General features: G+C 37.7%; 2 protein-coding genes across 5 annotated transcripts; both read right to left on the reverse strand.

Moving 5' to 3' along the window:
* Nucleotides 1-8375: 8375 nt before the first annotated feature.
* Nucleotides 8376-12118, reverse strand: LOC126606382 (bet1-like SNARE 1-1). 4 transcript variants are annotated; one of them, XM_050273758.1, is made up of 7 exons: nt 11918-12118; nt 11473-11708; nt 10990-11140; nt 9970-10026; nt 9809-9868; nt 9636-9721; nt 8376-8806 (listed from the first exon to the last, which is right to left on the reverse strand). In XM_050273758.1, exons 2-7 carry the CDS (start codon nt 11499-11501, stop codon nt 8779-8781), a joined length of 411 nt encoding a protein of 136 aa, XP_050129715.1. In that variant the 5' UTR covers nt 11502-11708; nt 11918-12118; the 3' UTR covers nt 8376-8778. The 4 variants fall into 4 exon arrangements, with proteins under 4 accessions (XP_050129715.1, XP_050129716.1, XP_050129718.1 ...); XM_050273759.1 differs by lacking the exon at nt 11473-11708; XM_050273761.1 differs by lacking the exon at nt 9636-9721.
* A 6453-nt stretch (nt 12119-18571) lies between these two features.
* Nucleotides 18572-20774, reverse strand: LOC126606238 (uncharacterized). The gene has a single exon (XM_050273597.1). The coding sequence runs from the start codon at nt 19566-19568 to the stop codon at nt 19029-19031; it is 540 nt and encodes a 179-aa protein (XP_050129554.1). The 5' UTR covers nt 19569-20774; the 3' UTR covers nt 18572-19028.

Consider the following 20774-nt stretch of genomic DNA (forward strand, 5'->3'; position numbering starts at 1 on the left):
AATTGTGGTTGAACTCCTTTGATGAAGCTCTTGTTAGCACCATAAATTGGTTTTGCTTCACATTGTCTTGATCATGAATGTGTGAAGCTTTCTACGAGTTGTAGTGTTTGCATCGTTACAGAGGGGAAATGTCTGAAGCAAATGCAAGAGGGCTGAATAGCTTGATCTTTGTATGCCATGCACTGAAGTTGTTGTAGGCTTGCAATAAGACTTTGTTGGTGACTATAACTCTTGTTGAGCATAAGTGCTCCCCTAGTTAAGTTGTCAAACTTGAGGGTTTTTGATTATTTGTGAATGCTAGGAGTTCACATGTACATGTTGTACCACTCGTCTTCTGATAGGTGGAATGAATGGTGAGTTGCTTTCATCACTTGGTTGGTGGTACGAAGGCGAGTTCCTTCATCACCTATCATCAAATTTCATCACCTGGTTGGTGGCACAAGGATGAGTTCCTTCTTCACCTGGTTGGTGGCATGAATGGCAAGTTGCCAAATGATATTATAGTATGGGTTGTACATTTCATCACCTGGTTGGTGGCATGAATGAGAGTACGGGTTGTACATTTCATCACCTAGTTGGTGGCATGAAGATGAGTTCCTTCTTCACCTAGTTGGTGGCATGAGTGTGATGTGAAAATTATGTTGACACTCAAATTAACCCGCTTTTTATCAATTGTAGCAAGTATGTAAGTAGGGATCGTTCTAGGCCGGGGATTAGGAGGGATTGCAAAATCACTTGGACTTGACTCAAAAACGTAAAAACAAGTTTAAAACACTAACTAGACTCAAAGAATGTAAAACTAAACTTTAAAACACTAAAACAAACCAAAAGACTCAAAACAGCAAATAAACACTCAAAACTGCCTTAAAACCACTTTCTGGGCAGTTTTGGACACTAGGGAAGAATTTGGACGAAAATTGGTTTAAACTTGACTCAAGACACCTAAAAACACAAACTAAATGGGTTTCTAACTAATATGACACTTAAAACTAAAGGGGGATTGATTTTGGACGAATTTTGAAAACAAAACAAAACTTTGTAAATTGAAAAGACTCTAAAACGAATTTGGTTTAAATGGATGGATGGAAGGCTAGCTAAGGGGTTCATCTCCACACATGTCACACTTGCATATAAAACGATCTCTAATTGTTTTTCAATAAACCATGAATTCCCAACGCCCCAAGTTAATTAGGTCCGCTTAAATTAACCTTCAGATTTTCCTAATGTTATTGAATTGGATGATTGCATACGACAACCCAAAGCATTCCCCACAAGTCCCCTACATGATTGCATAATAGAGATACAAGCAAGAATCATTAAGTTCTATGAAAACCATAAGCATTGACGAAGCACTTGTTACTATGATTGCATGAAACTTATGCCAAGAATTTACTTAACACGATTGTGATCAACAACCTTTACTACTTGTGAATATAAGTTCATAACGATTAGGTGAAATTCCCTTATATCCTAGCATCAAATTCATGCATGCAAACTAAGTGTCGACCCTCAATCAACATACAAGAATGAGTTTTAATTCACATAGATAAGCAAATTGAAATCACAACTTATGAAACGCAATTAAAAGTAATCAAATCATATAGCAAGCATAATCATGGTTTCGAATCCCCCCCTAGCCAAGGGGGGTTTAGTTCCTCATACTCGCAAATAAACAAAGATAAATAAATTTAAACATTAAAACAAAGATAGAAAACACCTAGAAACGCTCCACAATCCAAGCTCCTTGAATGGCATGAACGGCTCCAAGTTGTCTTCCTTCTTCTCCTTGCAAACTCACGGCACACAAGGTATGTTTGGGTGAATGGTGTAGTGAAAATATGGTAGAGGATGGTGACTAAATGGTGCAGCAAAAGATGGTATTTATAGGCTGAAATTCGCAGCCCCTATGTAGCAAAGGAAAAGGATTTAAAGGCCTAATTTGTATAGGATAATAACACACAATCCTTGAAGGAAAAGGCTAAGGCTTTTAGAAACCAAGGGGGAAAGGAATAATCAGGTTTCTAGGAGTCCTAGAAAGGTTTGGGGCGTCACTTTTGTAGGAGAAGGGATAAGGCCTTCTAGAAAGGTTGTTTTGTGGCTGATTTCTAGAAAAAACAAGGGATAAGGTGTGGCACCTTTGTAGGAGTGGATAAGGGCTTCTAGAAACCAATTTTAATGTGTCCTAATCTGAAAATAAATCCCCCATGCAGCTGGAATTAAATTAGGATAGGATTAGGATAGGATAAGATAAGATAGGATTGGATAAGATAGGGTTTGGATAATGTTTTGGATAAGGTTTCTTCACTTGAGCTGATTCTTTGGCTTCAACTTCCCTTCTTCAAGTAGGAAACCTTGTTTGAGTAGGAAACTTCAATCTTCTAGGAATCCAACTTCAACTAGGAATCCATCTTCAACTAGGATTTCATCTTCAATTAAGCACTTTCCCACTTCAATTAGGAATCTTTGTATCTTCAATTCTTCAACTTCAAAACACATTCCTAGCTTCATCAATCCTTCAAATTCGTCCATCCCTTGTGCTTCATGTGCATGAACTCCATTCTAGCCCAATTTTGCTCCAAAATGCTCCAAATTGCATCCTTTTGCTCACTTTGTCTCTAAAACCTGAAAACACATGAAAATAGCTTAAAAGACTACTTTAACTAAGAAAACACAACATAAATGCATAAGAACTAGCTAACTAAGGCGCATAAATATGCTCCTATCAGAGTGGCAAGTTGCCAAATGATATTAGAGTACGGGTTGTACATTTCATCACCTGGTTGGTGGCATAAAGATGAGTTTCTTCTTCACCTGGTTGGTGGCATGAGTGGCAAGTTGCCAAATGATATTAGAGTACGGGTTGTACATTTCATCACTTGGTTGGTGGCATGAAGGAGAGTACGGGTTGTACATTTCATCACCTGGTTGGTGGCATGAATATGAGTTCCTACTTCACCTTATTGGTGGCATGAGTGGCAAGTTGCCAAATGATATTAGAGTACGGGTTGTACATTTCATCACCTGGTTGGTGGCATGAAGGAAAGTACAGGTTGTACATTTCATCACCCGATCGAGCCAAGCCTCCACCAACTGCCCATTTCTAGTGCCTCTCCAAGTCAATTTGAGACCGTTAAACTCCAAGTCCGTAACCTCCGGCTTGCAAATAAACTCCTCCAGGTATCTAGGCCTATTATATCTAACTTATCCACCTCCCGACTTCTCATGGTCCTACAAGAATTCATTAAAGTAACCACCACAAATCTATGGGATGTTGTCCAAGCTAAATTTCTGAATCATTCCCCTCCAAAAGTCCACATTCTTAGCCCGGTAAAAGGTTCCATAAACTCTTGTGAATCGAAACACACACTGAAAGTCAACACAGCTGCAAATAGCATCAATAAAGATTTTCAAATACTCCATTACTTCTACTTTCAACGAATCATCCCACCAGAGACTCAAATCACCAGCTATTCCTACCGGAGCGACATTGAAACCATTAGAGTAACAACCCATACGCCGCCTAACCCCTTATATTTTATGATCTCTCACTTTAGTTTCCGAAAGAAAGATCATAAAGGGCTTATGTTTCTTGATTAGCCCATGTAGGACCCGAACTACCATGTCCAACCCAAGACGTTCCAAAAAAGATCTATCATAGTAACCGTGCGGATATTGAAAGCCAGCAGCCACCACCTTAAGATAAGGTTAACGCAGAGATATCCTCCATGTATCCCTACATATCATGATACTCTACCAAAACTTCCTGCAGTTCCTCATTCACGTAGATCGCTTTCTCCATCATCAGGCATGTCTCCCTTATGCTCATTTTCCTTAGTTTTTCTGCAACCTTCTCCTTTCTCTCATTTATTATTCTACTTTCTTCCTCTATTTTACTTTTTTCTGTAGGGAGTGCACCATCTCTTTGCTCTTAATTTCCAGCTCCCTCTTGGTACTTCTGCCACTCACCTCCTTATGAATAGCACGACCACTCTCTCTAAAAATCATCTCCATACTTGTCTCTGCCCCCTGTTTTATCTATGGAATATGGGTTTAAGTCTATGGCACAATAACTACTCCCTCAGTTTGAGTATAAATTTCTTCATGAATTTCCTCAATCATGACCGTAGGATTTCTTCCTTGCTCATTGTGCATCTCTATGGTCTCAAAGCCTATGACAAAACGATGGTTCAACAGAGGCCTACATCCTTCCACTGGGTCAGGTTGAAATTTTGTCCTTCGCTCATTCTCTGTAGTCTATGCCACTCTTTTTTCCTTTTCCTTTATCCTAATGCAGTATTGCTGGGTTAGGTCCACTATGTTATGTACTCCTTCCATGGTAACGTCCCCAATAATGTCCTTCGTATGTTGCTGACTGGGAAGCCTAGATCATACTCTTGTTGCACCAGCATACCTTCGTTCCCCCAAAGTAATAGCTATAGGTCTTGGAGATTCTATAATATCTCAAATTGGTGCTGCTTTTGTCCATTCTCCATACCTTGCCATACCACCCTTCATAGGTTCAAAGGAACATTCAGTGTTAGAGTGTCCAATTCTACCACATCAATAACAAAAGTCTTTTAATCTTTCGTACCGAAACTCAATCCAAGTATCATTATTATTGTCTCTTGGGAGCCAACACCTTGTGGTCAGAGGGTTCGAGGTGTTTACAGCTACCTTTACTCTCAAGAATCCTCGAACTTTCGCTTGGTCTTCAAATTCCTCAACTCCCCAATTTTTGTTGCTAGACGCTTCACATTTTCTTCCGAGTTGAGATTTGGTGGTACACCTCTAATTTGTACCCAAAAGGAGACAACTTCCATTCAGTGCTAGCTCTTATGGTCATCTTTTAACAGAAAATTTTTGTTTCATGACTGCCCACGGCACTTGGTTTAGAATTTTAGCAGCAATACTTTCATCTTGGAAAGTGATGATAAAGGTATTGTCTCTGACCCAATTGAGTTCTACTTCCCTCATCTCTTTCCATGAGGATCTAAGGATATTTCTAACCCCCTATTTGTTGAGGGTTTTGTTAACCAATGTTGTGCCCCCTAATTTGACCCATTGCTCCATTATGGATAGATCCATATTCCTCTCAAGGTGGACCACCAATTCCTCCAGATGTGTACGAATGGTAAACTGTTAAGGCTCTACCCAGATTTTCACTCAATTTTTTGTTTTCTCTCCTTCACACCTCACAACTTTTTAACTTCAGTTGTAGGTACACAAGGACCACAAACATAATAACCGAGGGTTGTATACTTCTATTAATTCCTAATCTGAAACGTACCTTGCCATTCATGCCCGACTTAAAGGTAGCTGAGTAGTTAGCCCTACATTTGACGAAGTGAGTAGTTGGAGGTATTCTTGTGTCTTTCCCTTGCCAGAGTTTGGTTGGAGTAATTTATGCATATTCCATTTGCCCTGGTTTCCTGATCTGCCAGCCTTAGTAGGGTTTCCTTTGCATTTATCTTTGATGGGTGGGGTTCTAATCCTTCTCCTACCTACCATCCCCGCTAATGGAACCATTCAAGCCCAAGATCCGAGCTGGAGGGGGGAATGACTTGACAGAGATAAGGGATTTGGTAAAAATGTGCACACAAAGGGATCAAAGGAATATGGATTTAGAGACAAGTGAGAAGGAAAAGGGATATTAAATTATGGGGGAAAATGAGTGGTTGAACTTGAAAGAAGTTAATAGCAGAATAGGGACTTAGAGACAAGTGAGATGGAAAGGATGTCTAGAATTATGGGAAAAAAAGAAATGGTTGGAAGAACTTAAAAGCGCAACAATAAAAGTTCAGAAAGTTGTTTATAACTAAGGCATCTCTCTAACGCTCGCAGAGGAAGAGAATTGCTCTCACAATGGAGAGGCTCTCACGGAGGAGAGAACTTTTTCAGGGGAGGAGAGAAATTGTTGCTTCTTTATTTGACCTTGGGAGGAAAGTCGATTGTGGGCTGTCCATCTCCCTCTTTCTCTTCTTGTCATAACCTACATTATCCAATAAAATTGATATTTTTAAGTGATCTGGCTACAATAGTAGATATCACTCAGTGGTACAATTTTTATAGAAAATGAAAGATCCAAACATTGCAAAGATCCATTAAATCTTTATATGCAAGTCCTAGTCATTAATTTTCTAGACCACTCATAGGTATGTACCACAAAGTCAAAATTGCTAATTAAGCTAGATTTATTGTCATAACCTACATCATTTAAACCATGATATTGACAAAATGCGAAAATACTCCTGAAAGATAAGTGGTATAGTAATTTTCCATTTTAAATTAGACCTAAAGCAAAAAAGAAATAGGTGATTTATTGGTTGGATAATCCCTATAACACAGAGCGGAGCCATTAGAAATAAATGCTTGGTCAAGGGTTGAGAATAGGGGTGGGCGTGGGTTGGTTTCGGTGGGTTTTGGGCCAAAGTTGAAACCGAACCGACCTAGTCGGTTAGGCCAAAATTGCAAACCAAAACCAACTAAGCTGGGTCTAAAACTGATTAGGTCGGTTAACTGACAATGGGGGGTTGGTTTGCATCGGTTCTCAGTTTGTTTGAAGATGAAAATACATAACAAGTTCTCTCTCAAAAACTACAGAATGTAGCAGCAGTATGAGTGATTGTTCAAAGGAAAGCATAAATGAAGCAGCCCAAGGAGAGTATCAAAGCAGTAGATGCTGCCTTCTCCAAATAGTCTTTGATGTTCTCCTCAAAATGGACTTTTAAACTAAACAGGTTCTGTTTTCATGTGTGGAAACACGGTAACTCGTAAATAACTAACCATTTATATTATTACATGTATTAATTATAATTAAAAAATTAAATTAAATATATTCTGGTTGGTTTGGTTAACCGCACCATAAGAATTTAGGGAACCGATTGGCAAACTGATTAAGGTTAGTGAGGTTCGGTTTAACCACCAAAAATTTAAAAACTCTAATTAAAAAATAAAAAAATAATAAAAAAAGCCAAACCAAACCAAGCTACTGGTGCGGTTCATGCGGTTCAATCAGTTTTTTGAATGCCCAACCCTAGTTGAGAATGGGAATTAAACTCTATGAGATTCAATCTCATGTTCCTTAATAGCTCAGTTGTTGAGTGGTCGTTAACTACTAGTTGCGAAGTGCATACTTTTTGAAATGTGAATAACAATTTCTTTATTTTTATTGGAATAAAATTATAGGCTAGCCATTAGAGCAAGTCCACCCCATCCATTTAGGCTGGCCCAAAGTCCCCCAAAACAACCTAGCCCTTCAAAAACCCACTCCACGCCACCAAATAGGTTGGCCCAAAGTCCACCCCAGCTTCTAGGCAGGCCCATAATGGACTGAGTGAGGAACTAGCCCATCTGAGGTCATGCATAACGTCAGCCACGGGCAAAGTTTTTTTTTTTTTTTTTGCCGCTGGCGCGTGGGCGCGTGTTCCTGACAACTCGCAAAGGAGGGGCCCGCATTGTAGGCGCACTAATTGGGACATCAAACTTAGGCCACGTCGCGCAGTGATATCGTTGGATTTCCAACGGCTAGTTTTCTAGACCGTTAGATTTCCAACGGTAAAAAAAATTGAATTTGAAATTTAATGGATAGTGACGTAGCAAAGTTTGGACCACTCAATTTCCAAATCAAAGGTCCAGGTTTTTCGGCCAAAAAACATTTATAAAAAACAAAAAAAGAAAATGTCAGAAATCTTACCGTTGGCCTAGTAATAAAAAAATATGTAATTTATGTAATTTCGTATTTATTTTTAATACTTTATGTATTTTCTTATATATTTTTAGTACTTTACATATTTTCTTATTTATTTTTAGTACTTTATGTAATTTTTTATTTATTTTTAATATTTTATGTAATTTCTTATTTATTTTAGTTTATGTAATTTCGTATTTATTTTTAGTACTGTATGTAATTTCTTATTTATTAAATTGGGTACCTTACTTAAATCGGTAAAATTCTACTTAAAAATTTATCCACAAAAATTGTACTTTCGAAAATGACACGTGGCGTAATAAGATTTGTTAAAAATCTGATCTGAAATTAAAAATAAAATTATTTTTTATTATTTTATAAAAAAATTATTATTATTTTAATACGAATTGACTAGACTCTTGCACAGCCCAGCTCATTTTTTAGTAGTGGAGATGCACTTGACCAATTACTATTCATTTGGGTGGATTAAATGGATTCATTTTTTAAGGGTGAAGTTGCTCCCAAGGTCTTAGAAGTTGTTTTGATACCAACATAACGCTTCTTCACAGGCACAGTACCAAGTTGACATTACCACCACAATTTTCTAACAAAACAACCCACATCCAAATTTGCCTTACATGCCAAGATGCCAAGTTTTATAGCCCTCAATCAGATGCACCTACAACGCTTATGACAACGAAGAATTTGCTTTTCTGTAAATCAAAGATCCATACATTAACATTGACTACCTTATAAATCCCCGCCATAACCGACAAACCGTGCATCTAACTTTCCGGTAACAACATAGGGCCATGAGATCAAGAAAACCGTGCAACAGTAAGGTTTTATAAATGTAAAGCAAGAAGCAAATGTCGCTTATCTGCTACTGTACAATTTAACAAGCAGCTCACCTCCAGCAGCTGGCCAATCCTTTCAGGCATAATACTCTGTATAGAGAAATGAAAAATATTCCTAATGCTGATCGCTTTGAAACCGCATTTTCACATGCTCAGCTGCTTGAGAGAGATACCTTTGCACCACATTCTTCGCTTGATAAAAAATTTGAGATAAAAATCTTGTATGATTCTGGTTCAGCTATGCATGAAGTATTTGCGAATCCTGCAAACAAGTAGCAAACCAACATCAACCGCACAATACATGATCATGATTCCAAACGTATGGGACCTTTGATTGATCAACTTAATCATCGACCCATGCATGAATGATATGGGGAGAATACTAATGAATTCCAGAAATAACAAAGGCTAGTCAACAATTAAAAGTCTGAAACAGTGTTGAACCCAAGCAGAACCGAAATAAAGAGGAGGAGAAAGGGAGGAGGAAGCTCAGTTCTAAGAATTCTTACATAGAAGCCAAAAGTTCTTAGTGTAGTCTAATTTAGTATCAAGGAACTTCGTGGAATTGACAGTTTTGGCTTGCAATATCAAAGACATTATAACAATCTATAAAACTCCATCCCCATACAGTTTCTTTTTCTTTTGGGTATATCACGTGAGTCCTTTTTCTTAGCAACTGGGGTCCTACGTTCTACTTAAAACCAATGCTATTTTCAGTCTCTGATCTTTCTTTATACCCATTATCTTGAATCTACTATTCCTTTTATCTTTCTCTTTATTACTTTTGGCATGACCTTATATCTTATTACATACCATCCCACCTTTTCCTCTTGTCCTCTTCAATTCCTGCCGTCCCCTCACTTTGAATTATTATCCTCACTCCTAATTTGCATCCCACACCCACACCCACGTTCATCCACCCCTTGATACATTTTATCTCTCGCCTTTCAGCAAATCGTACATCAGTCAAAAGCTACCTCTATCAGAATAGTAGAATGCAATTCACAATTTTTTGAGGCCAAGGTATCTTTCCCCATTCAATAAAAAACATCGATATTCAATAAGAGAGCACATCAATAATGAATTTTTACCTAAATAGAAAGTATATGATTAAGAAGAAAACCACAAAATATGCCACAAGTACACACATTCTCCGGCTTGATTTTTTCTCAAATACCTACAAAGCAAATAACTTGATCTCTCAGCCAATTGCCCATAAGTGATAACACAAAAAAGAAAAAAGGGAGAAGTGAGGTTTAGGTACCATTTTAAATCTATCCATTGTTCCAGACAATATACCCCTTGACACATCCATGCTATTGCCCTGGTTTTACAGGATAATCAAACAAGTTCAAACATATAAACAATATCTAGAGAAAAAGAAATATCTAACAAGGAGAGTACGCTTAATAAGTAGAAGCATACCATTCGGTCAAGCAAGCGATTATGACTCTCCACCTCTTCATGAATATCACCTGTTAACTGTAAATAAAACATTTTTATTTTGTAAGATTAAAGACCGATACTATTGCATTAATATTTTTATTTTGAAGTTGTAAAATTTATTTTTATTTTGCTGACTCCATACTATTGCATTAATATACAATCAACTACAACTTCAACTTCACTTTCAGTAAGAAGAACAACTTCAACTTCAATCTAAGCATGCATGAAAATATAATGACTGACATCAATGACAATCGATGCCATTTTGAATGTATAAATAGGTGCAGGAGTCAGCAAGCGTGTGATCCGGTGCATGTAGACTCATGCATGGTGAACAGGCAAGCTGTGTCTGTTGGTAATGAAATCAAACAAATTGCACTTGTTCTGGGGATTTTCAAGGCAATTTGGCACTCACACTGGATTAAACCAGTACAATTATTCAATGATAATATTACATGCATCATAATATAATTTATCCAATGATATTAACAATTGAGCATACTAAAACCCGCCGCAATTCAAAAACATTATGGTAGCTAACAACAGTGTAGACAAACAAAACTGACAACTTGGTACAGTTGGTGACGATTGATCAGAGTTCACCAAGAGAACCTGACAGAAAAGGCATTTGAATACAGGCCAGATTTCCATGAACCCTTTCATGCTTATGCATCAGGCATGCTGTTCTTATAAATTTAGTTATTAGCATTCACATGAAAGTCTGTAATTCTGAATGTTCTACTACAACTCTTAAATTGATACCTACTACAACTCTTAAATTGATACCCTATAAATTTTTTAAAGTCCTAAGCAGTCGACACATTATGGCAACAGAATATATTACCCACTGTCTAAAACAGCACGGCTCATATCAACTTATACAATGTTACATAAAGATATTTTCATGTCTAATAGAATAAAAAACATGTTAAGATATTTATGAAACAAAGGTTCAACTCCACAAATTCAGCCAGTAAAGATATCTTATATTGCACTCACTCTCTTCAGAAAAACAACTCTATCTTGTAAACTTTTCACGGCTTTGTCATTGTCATGCTCATTAAAGTCATGGGAGTATGAGGAGGAGGAGGCCCTAAGACCACCTTCCTCAAGGCCATCTAAAAGAGACGCTTTGGAGGAACGGTGCTCCCTACAAAAAAAAAAAAAAGCAAACATAGTCAAGTATTATACAAATGTACCTAGGAAACCACCAAAAAACTGCAATACCGGCTCAAAACTGCAACATATAAGGGGTTGACACCAGTACCTTGAACTATACTAAAAAATGTGACAGTGCGAATGAACTTAAAAATCGTCCTAGCAACAGTTTGTGGCACGGTTTCTAACTAAAACAAAACTTTTCTAACTAAAACGAAACTAACACGTTAAATAAAGTTAATAAACGCATAATAGTACTACGAAAAAACGAAGAAACATGAAGTTTGTAGTATTTCTGTACTGCGAAAGCTTAAAGCAAAGTACCAAAGAACTGGAGAAAGACAGTTAATCATATATTCGGACCCAACAAGCACAAATCTAAGGGATCGGAATCTCGAACGATGATCACAGCTTATAACTTCAAGGCTTCACCAGTTTTACACAAATTGCAAATCAACACCTTGTCTCCGTTTTCACAGATTTCCTTCCGACTAATCCGGACTATTAACAATAGTTCTATCCTCAACTTGTAAACTAATCAAACGGACACTAAATCCAACCTGCATTTTAAATTTACCAGGATTAATGCTTCAGGTAATCGCAAGTTGAGCTCGTACTTAGTGCTAATTACAAGATCTAACCAATAAATTTCGAAATTAATAATCCAATTAGCAACACAACATTGCGTGCAGAGAAAAGATAAAATTCTGAAGGTGCGAAAATTCGAGATCTTGATATATAAAATTCGTGCTTATCAGAGAATACGAACCTTCTGTAATTCATTGGCTGCAGCGTTCGCAGATTCGACGTCCTTTTTGCACCAGTAGGATTTCGATTCGTAAGGACAAAATTGAATGGAAATATCTGGCGATGGTGTTGGAGAGTGTAGTAGTGAAGTTTGAAATGGTTGATCTTCGTCCGTTTGGTAGCTGAGAAAATGTGGGAAAGGAAAGGAAAATGAAGAGGAAATTTGAGGAATTGATTTCAACGGAACGGAAAGGCAGTTATTGGAGTTCCACGTGGTGCCAGAGGTTGGGCTTGCCGCCAACAGGCTTCTTGGGTTCTTTAGGCCCAACTAGATTTTTTTACTCGAAAAAAGGATCATGGGCCTACCCAGTTTCTTTTCTATATGGTCCTAATAAAACTATTCGAACATTGGGGGGGTGTTTCTTTAGGCCCAACTAGATTTTTTTACTCGAAAAAAGGATTTTCAAGATCTAAGAGATTGAGACGAAAAATGTTAGATAGACGGGATTAGAAATTTCTTCATAAGCACTTCGAAGGTATGTTAAGGGGATATTTAAATGATTAAATCCCTATTCGCAAGGTGTCATTTGAAATCTCTCATGTGCCTTTATTAGGTTCATGGATATAGATAACCGTGAAGATCCATTTTTAACCTAATCAGGCTGATATGGTAATAGTACTCTCTGCCCTGAAATCTCCTCGTTTACTCGTGTAACATTTTAATGTTAGAATATAAGTATGATTGTGAGTGCTGGAAACCGGCTATAGTGTTTCAATTGGTATGGAAAGGTCTTGTTGTAGAGTTTAAAGTTGTCCTAATCAATTTGGGATTGAAACTTTAATAAATCATGATACTTAACACTCATAGTTGGATTGGAATTGTGTGTTTGTTTCCTATGCTGATTTTAATAGGAAAATCACAATGATTGTTTCAATATAAAATATTAGTCTCTACTCTCACAAAAAATACGCTCAATATTAAACTAAGACCTATTGTTAATTTGAGTACTTTTGGTTTTGCAAGAAAGGAGAAGGTGTATTGTTTAGAAGTTTGCTTTGGCTTCTTCTTCTACTGCTTCCATGGATTAGTTTGTTATAGTGTTAATCGAATTGTGATTTTAATACTTATATAAATTGTGGTTCATGTGCTTAATCTCTTAATATGTTTTTGATAAGTTTAGTCTTACATATAGTATCAGAGCTTAAGATTTTTGTTCTTCAATTCAAATTGAAAGTATTAAATTGAAGCAGTAATCGACGTGATGGTTTAGCGGGGAAATAGACTTTGGTTTTGCAAAAGAAAATTTTAAAGTTTTAAAGAAATAATAGAGAGGATGTCTTTATGTAAAAGGTTAGGTAGTGTTGTTTTCAAAATTATTTGACCATTGCAATTTTGAAAAGGGGGAAAATTGTGTTCTGTCTAAGCCTTCTTTCTGCAAAAGATAAAAGGGTTGTTGAGGTTTGTGAATATATGAACACATACATGCACTTGTGAAATTTATTTTGATTTATATTAAATTTAGATTTTAATTAAACTAATTATGAAATTTCAATTTTTGTTAGTAATCGTTAAAAATCCGTAGACCACAGAGCTCAATCCTATGAGCGTGTAGGTGAAAATTGTTCACGAATCGGAGTTGAAACGAAGAAATTAAAGACGTTTTAGTTGTTAAAAAAATAAAATAAATAAAAAAAGGACTAGAAGTTGCCAGATGGCAGCGGGAGAGAGGGGGAAAAGGAGAGATGCAGGAGAGAAAATGAGGAAGACGGTGATTAATCAGAGGAGAAGAAATGAGGGAAATGAGAAAAGAAAGAGAGCCAGTTGACTTGGCCCCCCACTCGACCCAGTTGTAACCCGTTTCTGGTGACGAATTCTGACAATTTTCCGTCAATTTTTCCAACGAAGTACACCCATACACCACCTGAAAAACATCACGGCATCCTTCCCTCTTCCATTTACACCAACAACATGAGCCATTTTGGCCCTATTTCGTGAAGATCAAATGTCACCAGTTTCTCTCTACGTCCAACATAAGCATTGTGCTTAGACATCCAATCAATTCCCAGAATGATATCGAACTCCACAAGTTTGAAGGGAATCAAATTGGCCTCAAAAAGTTCACTTTCTACAATAATTGGGCAATCCTTAAACTCCCACTATGCACAGAATAAATCTCTAGGAGGCAATTGTATAAACATATCATATCCAAGTGATGAAGGTTGCTAGTTCACCACTTGCGCAAATTATGGGGACATGAATGAATAAGTAGCACCCAGATCAATCAGAACATTAGCCCAATGACCAAAAACAAGTAATGTACCAGTGATAACTCTGGGATCCTGCTCTACCTCCCGCTGAGTCATGGCATTGATACGTCTATGGGCCTGACGTCCCGAACTATTGTTACAGCTACCACGAATCCTAGCACCCTGGCTATTGCGGCCTGCTCGGCTCCTCTAAGCACAACTACTAAAAGCTGCTCCAGAATACTGCGGCTGTCGCTGAGCAGAAAACTGAGTACTCGGATTGCTACTCCCACCATAACTCTGAGTACTCGAATTATTACTCCCACCGTAACCCTAACCAGAAGCAAAATCATTAGATGAACATGGAGTACCGCAATTATGGGCAATATGTCAAGAGCCACCACACCTGAAACAAATGACTAGACCAGCAATGCAATCTCCCTGATGGCGCTTACCACAATGTGCATAAGCCTCAACTGCTGGATTACAATGGTCGAAAGACTGCCTCGCCATCTCACTGCCTGAGCCTTCACTGGATGATCCCGAACAATAACCATGTCGTTTAAACGATTGAGAATGTCTAGAGCCGAAATGAGAAGAAGAAGTAGAAGGATCCCTCATGCTCTGGGATCGGAATCTACGACCCTACTAATTTTGGTTCTATCTCGTCTATTCGACCCTCAAAACTGCCTCAATCATCTCCTCGTAGGATGCATACCTATGTGGTGCCAAAAGCTCGCATATGTCATCGTTCATAGCAATCCCCAGATGTACCATCATCTCCTAAGGGTTCCCATAGGTTCCGTTGTGGTGTCTTGACAACCACTGAAATATGCTATCAAACTCTATGCTACTCAAGTTGCCCTGGAGAAAATTTAGAAATTCCTATCTCTTCCTTAGCTGATACCCGGGGCTCAAAAAGTGTTAGCTAAAAAGTCTCATGAACGTAGCCCAAGTCATCATAGAGTTACGTAAGCGAGAGTCCGTCACTGACTTCCACCAATATGTCGTGTTACCTTGAAGGAAGTAACCAATGGCATTCACCCACTCAGCCGCTGGGCATTCATACTCTCCAAAGTGTCCTCCATCTTTTCTAGCCAATCCTCAGCCTCCTCACAGATTCCAACTACATTCAACTCGGTAACACTGTGACTCTGAGCAATCTCCATATAGGTACAACTCGACCCGCTACAACTAGAAAAAGTATTTCATAAAACGGAGGTCAACAGTTGAATCCCACCCATTAAACTAGAATGAGGTCGATGAGGCACGTGCCCACCAAAAAGATCCATGATTCTGATAAGAGTCAAACAAGATTTAGAAGGATGAAAGATCATGGCTACAAGAAAGATTATGATTACCAAATGGAAGAATGAAGTCCTAAGTATACTTTGATACCAATCTGACATGCCTCGATTCCGTGTCTGAAGGATAATGGGATGGCCACATGCTGACCGACACCCGAGGGTGACGTAAGCCATTTTATGAATATGTATGCCGAGAACATGAGAAACATGCATATAAATTTCGCGCGTAACTACACAATGTAATTTTCAAATACAATCTTATCAAAACAATATAATAAGTTCAACTGCCAAAAAAAATAAAATAATAGTGATGATGCATGACATGTTCAGAGTATACTACTAATTCGGAATACAAGTGGAAGGTGTAACAAAAAGTGATATTACAAGAATGTTCAAGCGAAGAGAAGGGCACAAGGTCACTAGTATGGGAATGTGATAAGCTCATATTTATATATATTTTACATCAAACTCACTTGTCTTTTCTTAGTTAGTTCCTTATATTTTTGAGCTATTTACTTTGTTTTTGTGTTTTGTGGGATTTTTCAAGCAAAGAAAAGAAAAATAGCACAAGTGGGATTTTAAGTAACAAATTCGTCAAAACTGCATGTGCAGATCAGCTGACTTTGAAAGCAAGTTGCGAACAGCTCAGAATGAATTAGAGAATGAACCTTATATTCTTGGAAAGCTACGGATATCTAATTTTTGGAGCATTTTGTGGATTGTTAATATCATTTGTCTAGAAGAAGTTATGGCCATTTTAAAACTGAAAGGTTACTAAGAGGCTAAGCAGTTTGTAACTGCAATGAAAGCAATAAACCCAATAAATCTAGCAACCAAAACTAATGTAGCCAAGAACAAGTCAGCTGACACTTATTCAAATATAAAAGGGAATGGAATTAAAGATGAGGATTAAGAGGGTGTAATTGGCATAAAGGCTACCCCAAAGAGTTACAATTGTTTTACCATTTCCTCTCACTTATTGTCATCACTAAATGGCTATTAGTGGGTGAGTTAAGGAGAATAAAATGATGCAGCAAGAATTGGTTTAAAAGCAGCGTTGGGGAAGGAAGGAAAGAGGAAGACCTCAGTCGATTTCTTTTGGTTCTATCTTCTCAAACTCATGTCTATCTTTTGTTTTAACTTAAGGATTATGTGTAACTAAATTTTTAGTAGTTAGGGGCTGTTTTGAAGCCCTGAATATGATTGCAAGTTTGTTATGACATTTTGTTTGAATTACTTTTATGAATGGATGAAAATTGGTTCACTACTTGCCTCATTGATGAATTCTTTATGTGTTTTCTATGGATGCATACTTGTTAAGCATATCTAGGATTCTAATGCTATGAATATGCATGTGCTTGCCCTTGTCAAATGAGGACCTACATATGTTCTAGAGTAGTACTTGATAATTGCGATTAACATGTGAACCAATTTCTAGGATAAGTAAGATAACGCTAGTACTTACGATGCCTTGTGATGACTCAAACTCTTTTCCTTCTTAATGATTTCTACTTGTTAAATCTATGAACACGCCATTCTAGATTGCATGCTAGGGACTAAGTTAAGTTGAAAACACCATTTTCGTAACATACTACATAAGAAAGAGTAATAGGTTGAGTTCTAACATTGAGCCAACTTGAGCATCTTCATCCGGAAATAAAAGGAATTTGAATGAAACATAACATGTTTCGTGATTATTTGGTGGTGGATAGCAATTCCCCTAACTCGTTTTCTTAACTTGTGAACTACAATCTATTTTTATTATTTAAAATTCGCTTCTGTCCTGTTTTTTTGGATTTAATTTAAATAGAAAATCAACTCCAAATAACCCAAAATTTTGTTTGATTGTAGCTCTATGTGTCTAGTTTCTTCATGTAAAATTTCGTAGACTTTAGATAAGTGTAAGTCAGTCTAATAATTATTTTTCGGTGGCTAGTCAATAGGGACAACAGCCCAATTTTTGTGACATTTTAAGTAGTTAGATAAAACAATCTTCTGCGGGAAAGACCTTTATTTTCATATGCTACAATTGACAAATCGTAGTGTTAATAAGGAAAATCAATAGGATATTTGTGTGCTACTTTGTGGTGTGCTTTTAATCCTATCAGAATGCTTCGTAACTTGGGTCATATGCCTCATTCCTAGGTCCTGAAAGGGCGCAAAACAAAACATGAGTGGACTAAGTTGATATATAAGTAATACTAAAACAGTTATTTATCAACGTACTAACCCCCAAAGTTTAGGAAAACTCAATAGTATAATATGTAATAGGTTTCCGAAAACCCTAGCATGCCATAAAACCTTTCATAGAACATATATCATATAAAGTGTGCTTAGTAGTGGTATCAAAATCACCTGAAGGCAGTATCTTTCACCCGTAGGCCCTACATCACCCGACTGAAGCCATATAAGGATATCAATCGCCCGTAGGCAAGACTAAATCTTCATTCACCCGAAGGCAGTATCATTCGCCCGTAGGTAGTATCATTCGCCCGTCGGCAGTATCATTCGCCTGTAGGCAGATCGTATGAGTAACCACTAAATAAGCACAAAAATCATTGAACATAATCTTTCCAAAACATATATATACATATATATCTCTCATCGGAGCTGAATAGCTCAAACATCATATCATAAATCATGTTCAAAGTATATAATCATAAATCATATATACTTCAAAGAACATAAAGTCGATAAAGCATGATATTTCATAAAGCCTAAATCCAGTTTACTCATAATCGTTTCATAAAATGTAGCCATTACATCATGTTTTTCATGTATGCATTTCTAATAGTAAAATCATGCATTTTGGAAGGGGCCCACTCACAGATACTCTGTTGTCGAAGAGTCATGTGAACTAGGGTGGACGGAAATGCCACTAACAAACTCACATAAGCACATAAATGGACCAACTAATAAAACTATACTAAAATGATTGAATTTCAAGAAACAAACGTCATAAACGGATTCAGAAAAACCTAAGGGGGAACCTGGGGTACCCCCACACACCGCCGTCACGAGTTGAGTTGGGTCACCGAAAAGTTAGCCAAAAGAGTTGTCGACACCTGTTGAACAAAAAAAATACATGACATATAAAAAATAAGGTCCAGATTGGGTCAAACTACAAGGCAAAACAAGATGTAATCCAGCCCAACAAAAATGAGGATGGGCTTTACATACATCCATAAATAAATAAAATATGCATTTCCCTACAAAAGAGGGAAGAAACATACAAAATCTGCGGCTCCCCCATTTTCTGCAACAAAAAGAAAAGTGGAGTCAGTTTAAGAGAAAGTGGCGAAAAGAAAGGCCTCTATCCTCCCCCACGTAAGAACTCTGGAAACCTCCTAAGATGCCTATAAATAGGCATCAACCACAGCAAGGAGGGGACGAACAAAAAAAAAGAGGGAGACGCTGCAGAAATTGAAGCACACAGGAAACGGAAACAGGGTAGAGTGACAAGAAAACGTTGCAGAAATTGAGAAGCACAAGAGGAAGGAAATCGACAAAAAAAAAAGACAGGCAGCAAAAGAAAGGAAAAAGGAACAGCAACAAGAAGCCAAATATAGAGAAGAAAGCTTAAAAAGGTATTTTCATTCTCTTAATGGATTCATGATTTTTATTAGGAGGTTGTTGTTGTCTTTTGCAGAAAAAAAAGGGGGAGGTTTCCTTTTCTTCTTGTTTGACCGAAGCAAAGAAGATGTTGGTGGAAACATGCACCACCCACAATTCAAACGGACCCCCCCCAAACCTGTCCTCGCTTCTTCTTCTTCTCCACCAACGGAAACATTTGCCGTCTTCTTCGCCAATAGCAGTAAAGAAACCATCGTCTCTGCCACCAACAGCGGCCATGCAATGACTTCTATGCCCAGCAAGTTCGTCCGTGCCGCTGCCGTCAATCCCATGAATTTCTTCGGGTTGGTTTAAACCATCCCGTGAAGTTCCAATCAAATCTAAGTGCTTCGTGCCGCTGCAGTTAGTCCCATGAATTTCTTCGGGGTGGTCTAAACCACCCCATGAAGTTCCAATCAAACCTGAAAGCTCCGTGAGAGTCCCGACGCCATGCTCTGTCTTCTCAACGTTGAAGATGTCGAAAACTGCAGCAACAAACACGGACATGGAAAAGCAACAAGAAGCATGGACCGGCGGCAATGAAATCAGTCGAAGTCTTCCTACGTTACAAAGGGTGCTAGAATGACGCCGACTTCAAGCACCAGCGGGAATGAAGATTGCTCTCAGGTCACTAACGGAAGAGAGAAACACAAAGGGTTCCTCAGGCATCTAGATGGTTTGCAAAGGAAAAGTAAAGACTTATTTCCATATGGAAGCAAAGACTTGTTGTGCTGCTGTGCAAGGATAAAAGTTGACAACAAAGTGACGGGCATGAAGACAAAATGAGATGGGTTTCAAGACAAAGTAAAGGAAGGCACATAAAAGAAAGAAAAGTTGTTCATCACGTGGGAGTCTAGGTCTCACCCTAAATGCACTAGGCTTTGATTATTAAAGGAAAAAACATGGGATACAAGAGTTCCACCCAAAGCTTTTTGTGCTAGGAATTCGAAAGATAAGGGAAAAATGGAGATTGCAAAATCTGCAAAGGAAAGCTACAGTAGAGAAGAAGAGAAAGAAATTTGTCTTCTAAACCATGCACGTGATCACTTAAAAATGGGCAGTTTGTCTTCCATACAATTCAAAATAAATGGAAAGCTAAAATATGGTTTTCCTTTTCAAACACCACCACTTGAAGCTCTATTTGGGACTTAGAAAATGGGAAGTCTTCAAATAGAAGAAGAAAGAAGCTTGCTGCAAAACAAAATCTCTCCAAGTTAAGTGGGAAAGCTGCCCACGTGGAGAACAAAGAAAAGTCACGGCTCCTTATCTAAATTATGGGTTTTGTGAACTTGGAATGTTAATCAAAAGCATGTAGACAAAAGCTACAAGCCAAAAGTAAAGGAAAGAGTTTAAAATTCAAAAGAAAAGAAGACATGTTCATCCATGCATTAGAAGACAAACAAAGAGACGAAAGCATTACTCTTTTGTCCAAGAAATAAAAAAAGGATGGAAAGAAACATCACATGGATAAAAGCAACGGCAGATGAATATGTGTCATTGTCTTCAGTCTTCAGTGTACCGTTTATTTGAAATAAGAGTTAAAACTCTCAAAAAAAGAGCAGGCTAAAGATACCTCAGAAGTGTTCAACCAACCAAAAATAAAAGGCTGTTTAAATGCCTTTTCAGTCCATATAGCATGAATCCCATCTTCAAATCAAGGAAAGGACAAAGTCCTATTTACTTTGTACTGCGCATCCCACGTGGATTGCTACT

This window comes from Malus sylvestris, chromosome 16, assembly GCF_916048215.2.
Source record: "Malus sylvestris chromosome 16, drMalSylv7.2, whole genome shotgun sequence".
NCBI classification, from domain to species: Eukaryota; Viridiplantae; Streptophyta; class Magnoliopsida; order Rosales; family Rosaceae; genus Malus; species Malus sylvestris.

Excerpts from the sequence above, each read along its gene's own strand:
- LOC126606382 (XM_050273758.1), bottom strand. The coding sequence starts at position 11,501 with ATGATTAACTGTCTTTCTCCAGTTCTTTG. Across the intron at positions 10,027-10,989 it reads GAGTTGTTTTTCTGAAGAGA|TTAACAGGTGATATTCATGA; the intron begins GTGAGTGCAATA and ends TTTTATTTACAG. Across the intron at positions 9,722-9,808 it reads CAATGGATAGATTTAAAATG|GTATTTGAGAAAAAATCAAG; the intron begins GTACCTAAACCT and ends TTTGCTTTGTAG.
- LOC126606238 (XM_050273597.1), bottom strand. The coding sequence starts at position 19,568 with ATGTCCGTGTTTGTTGCTGCAGTTTTCGACATCTTCAACGTTGAGAAG.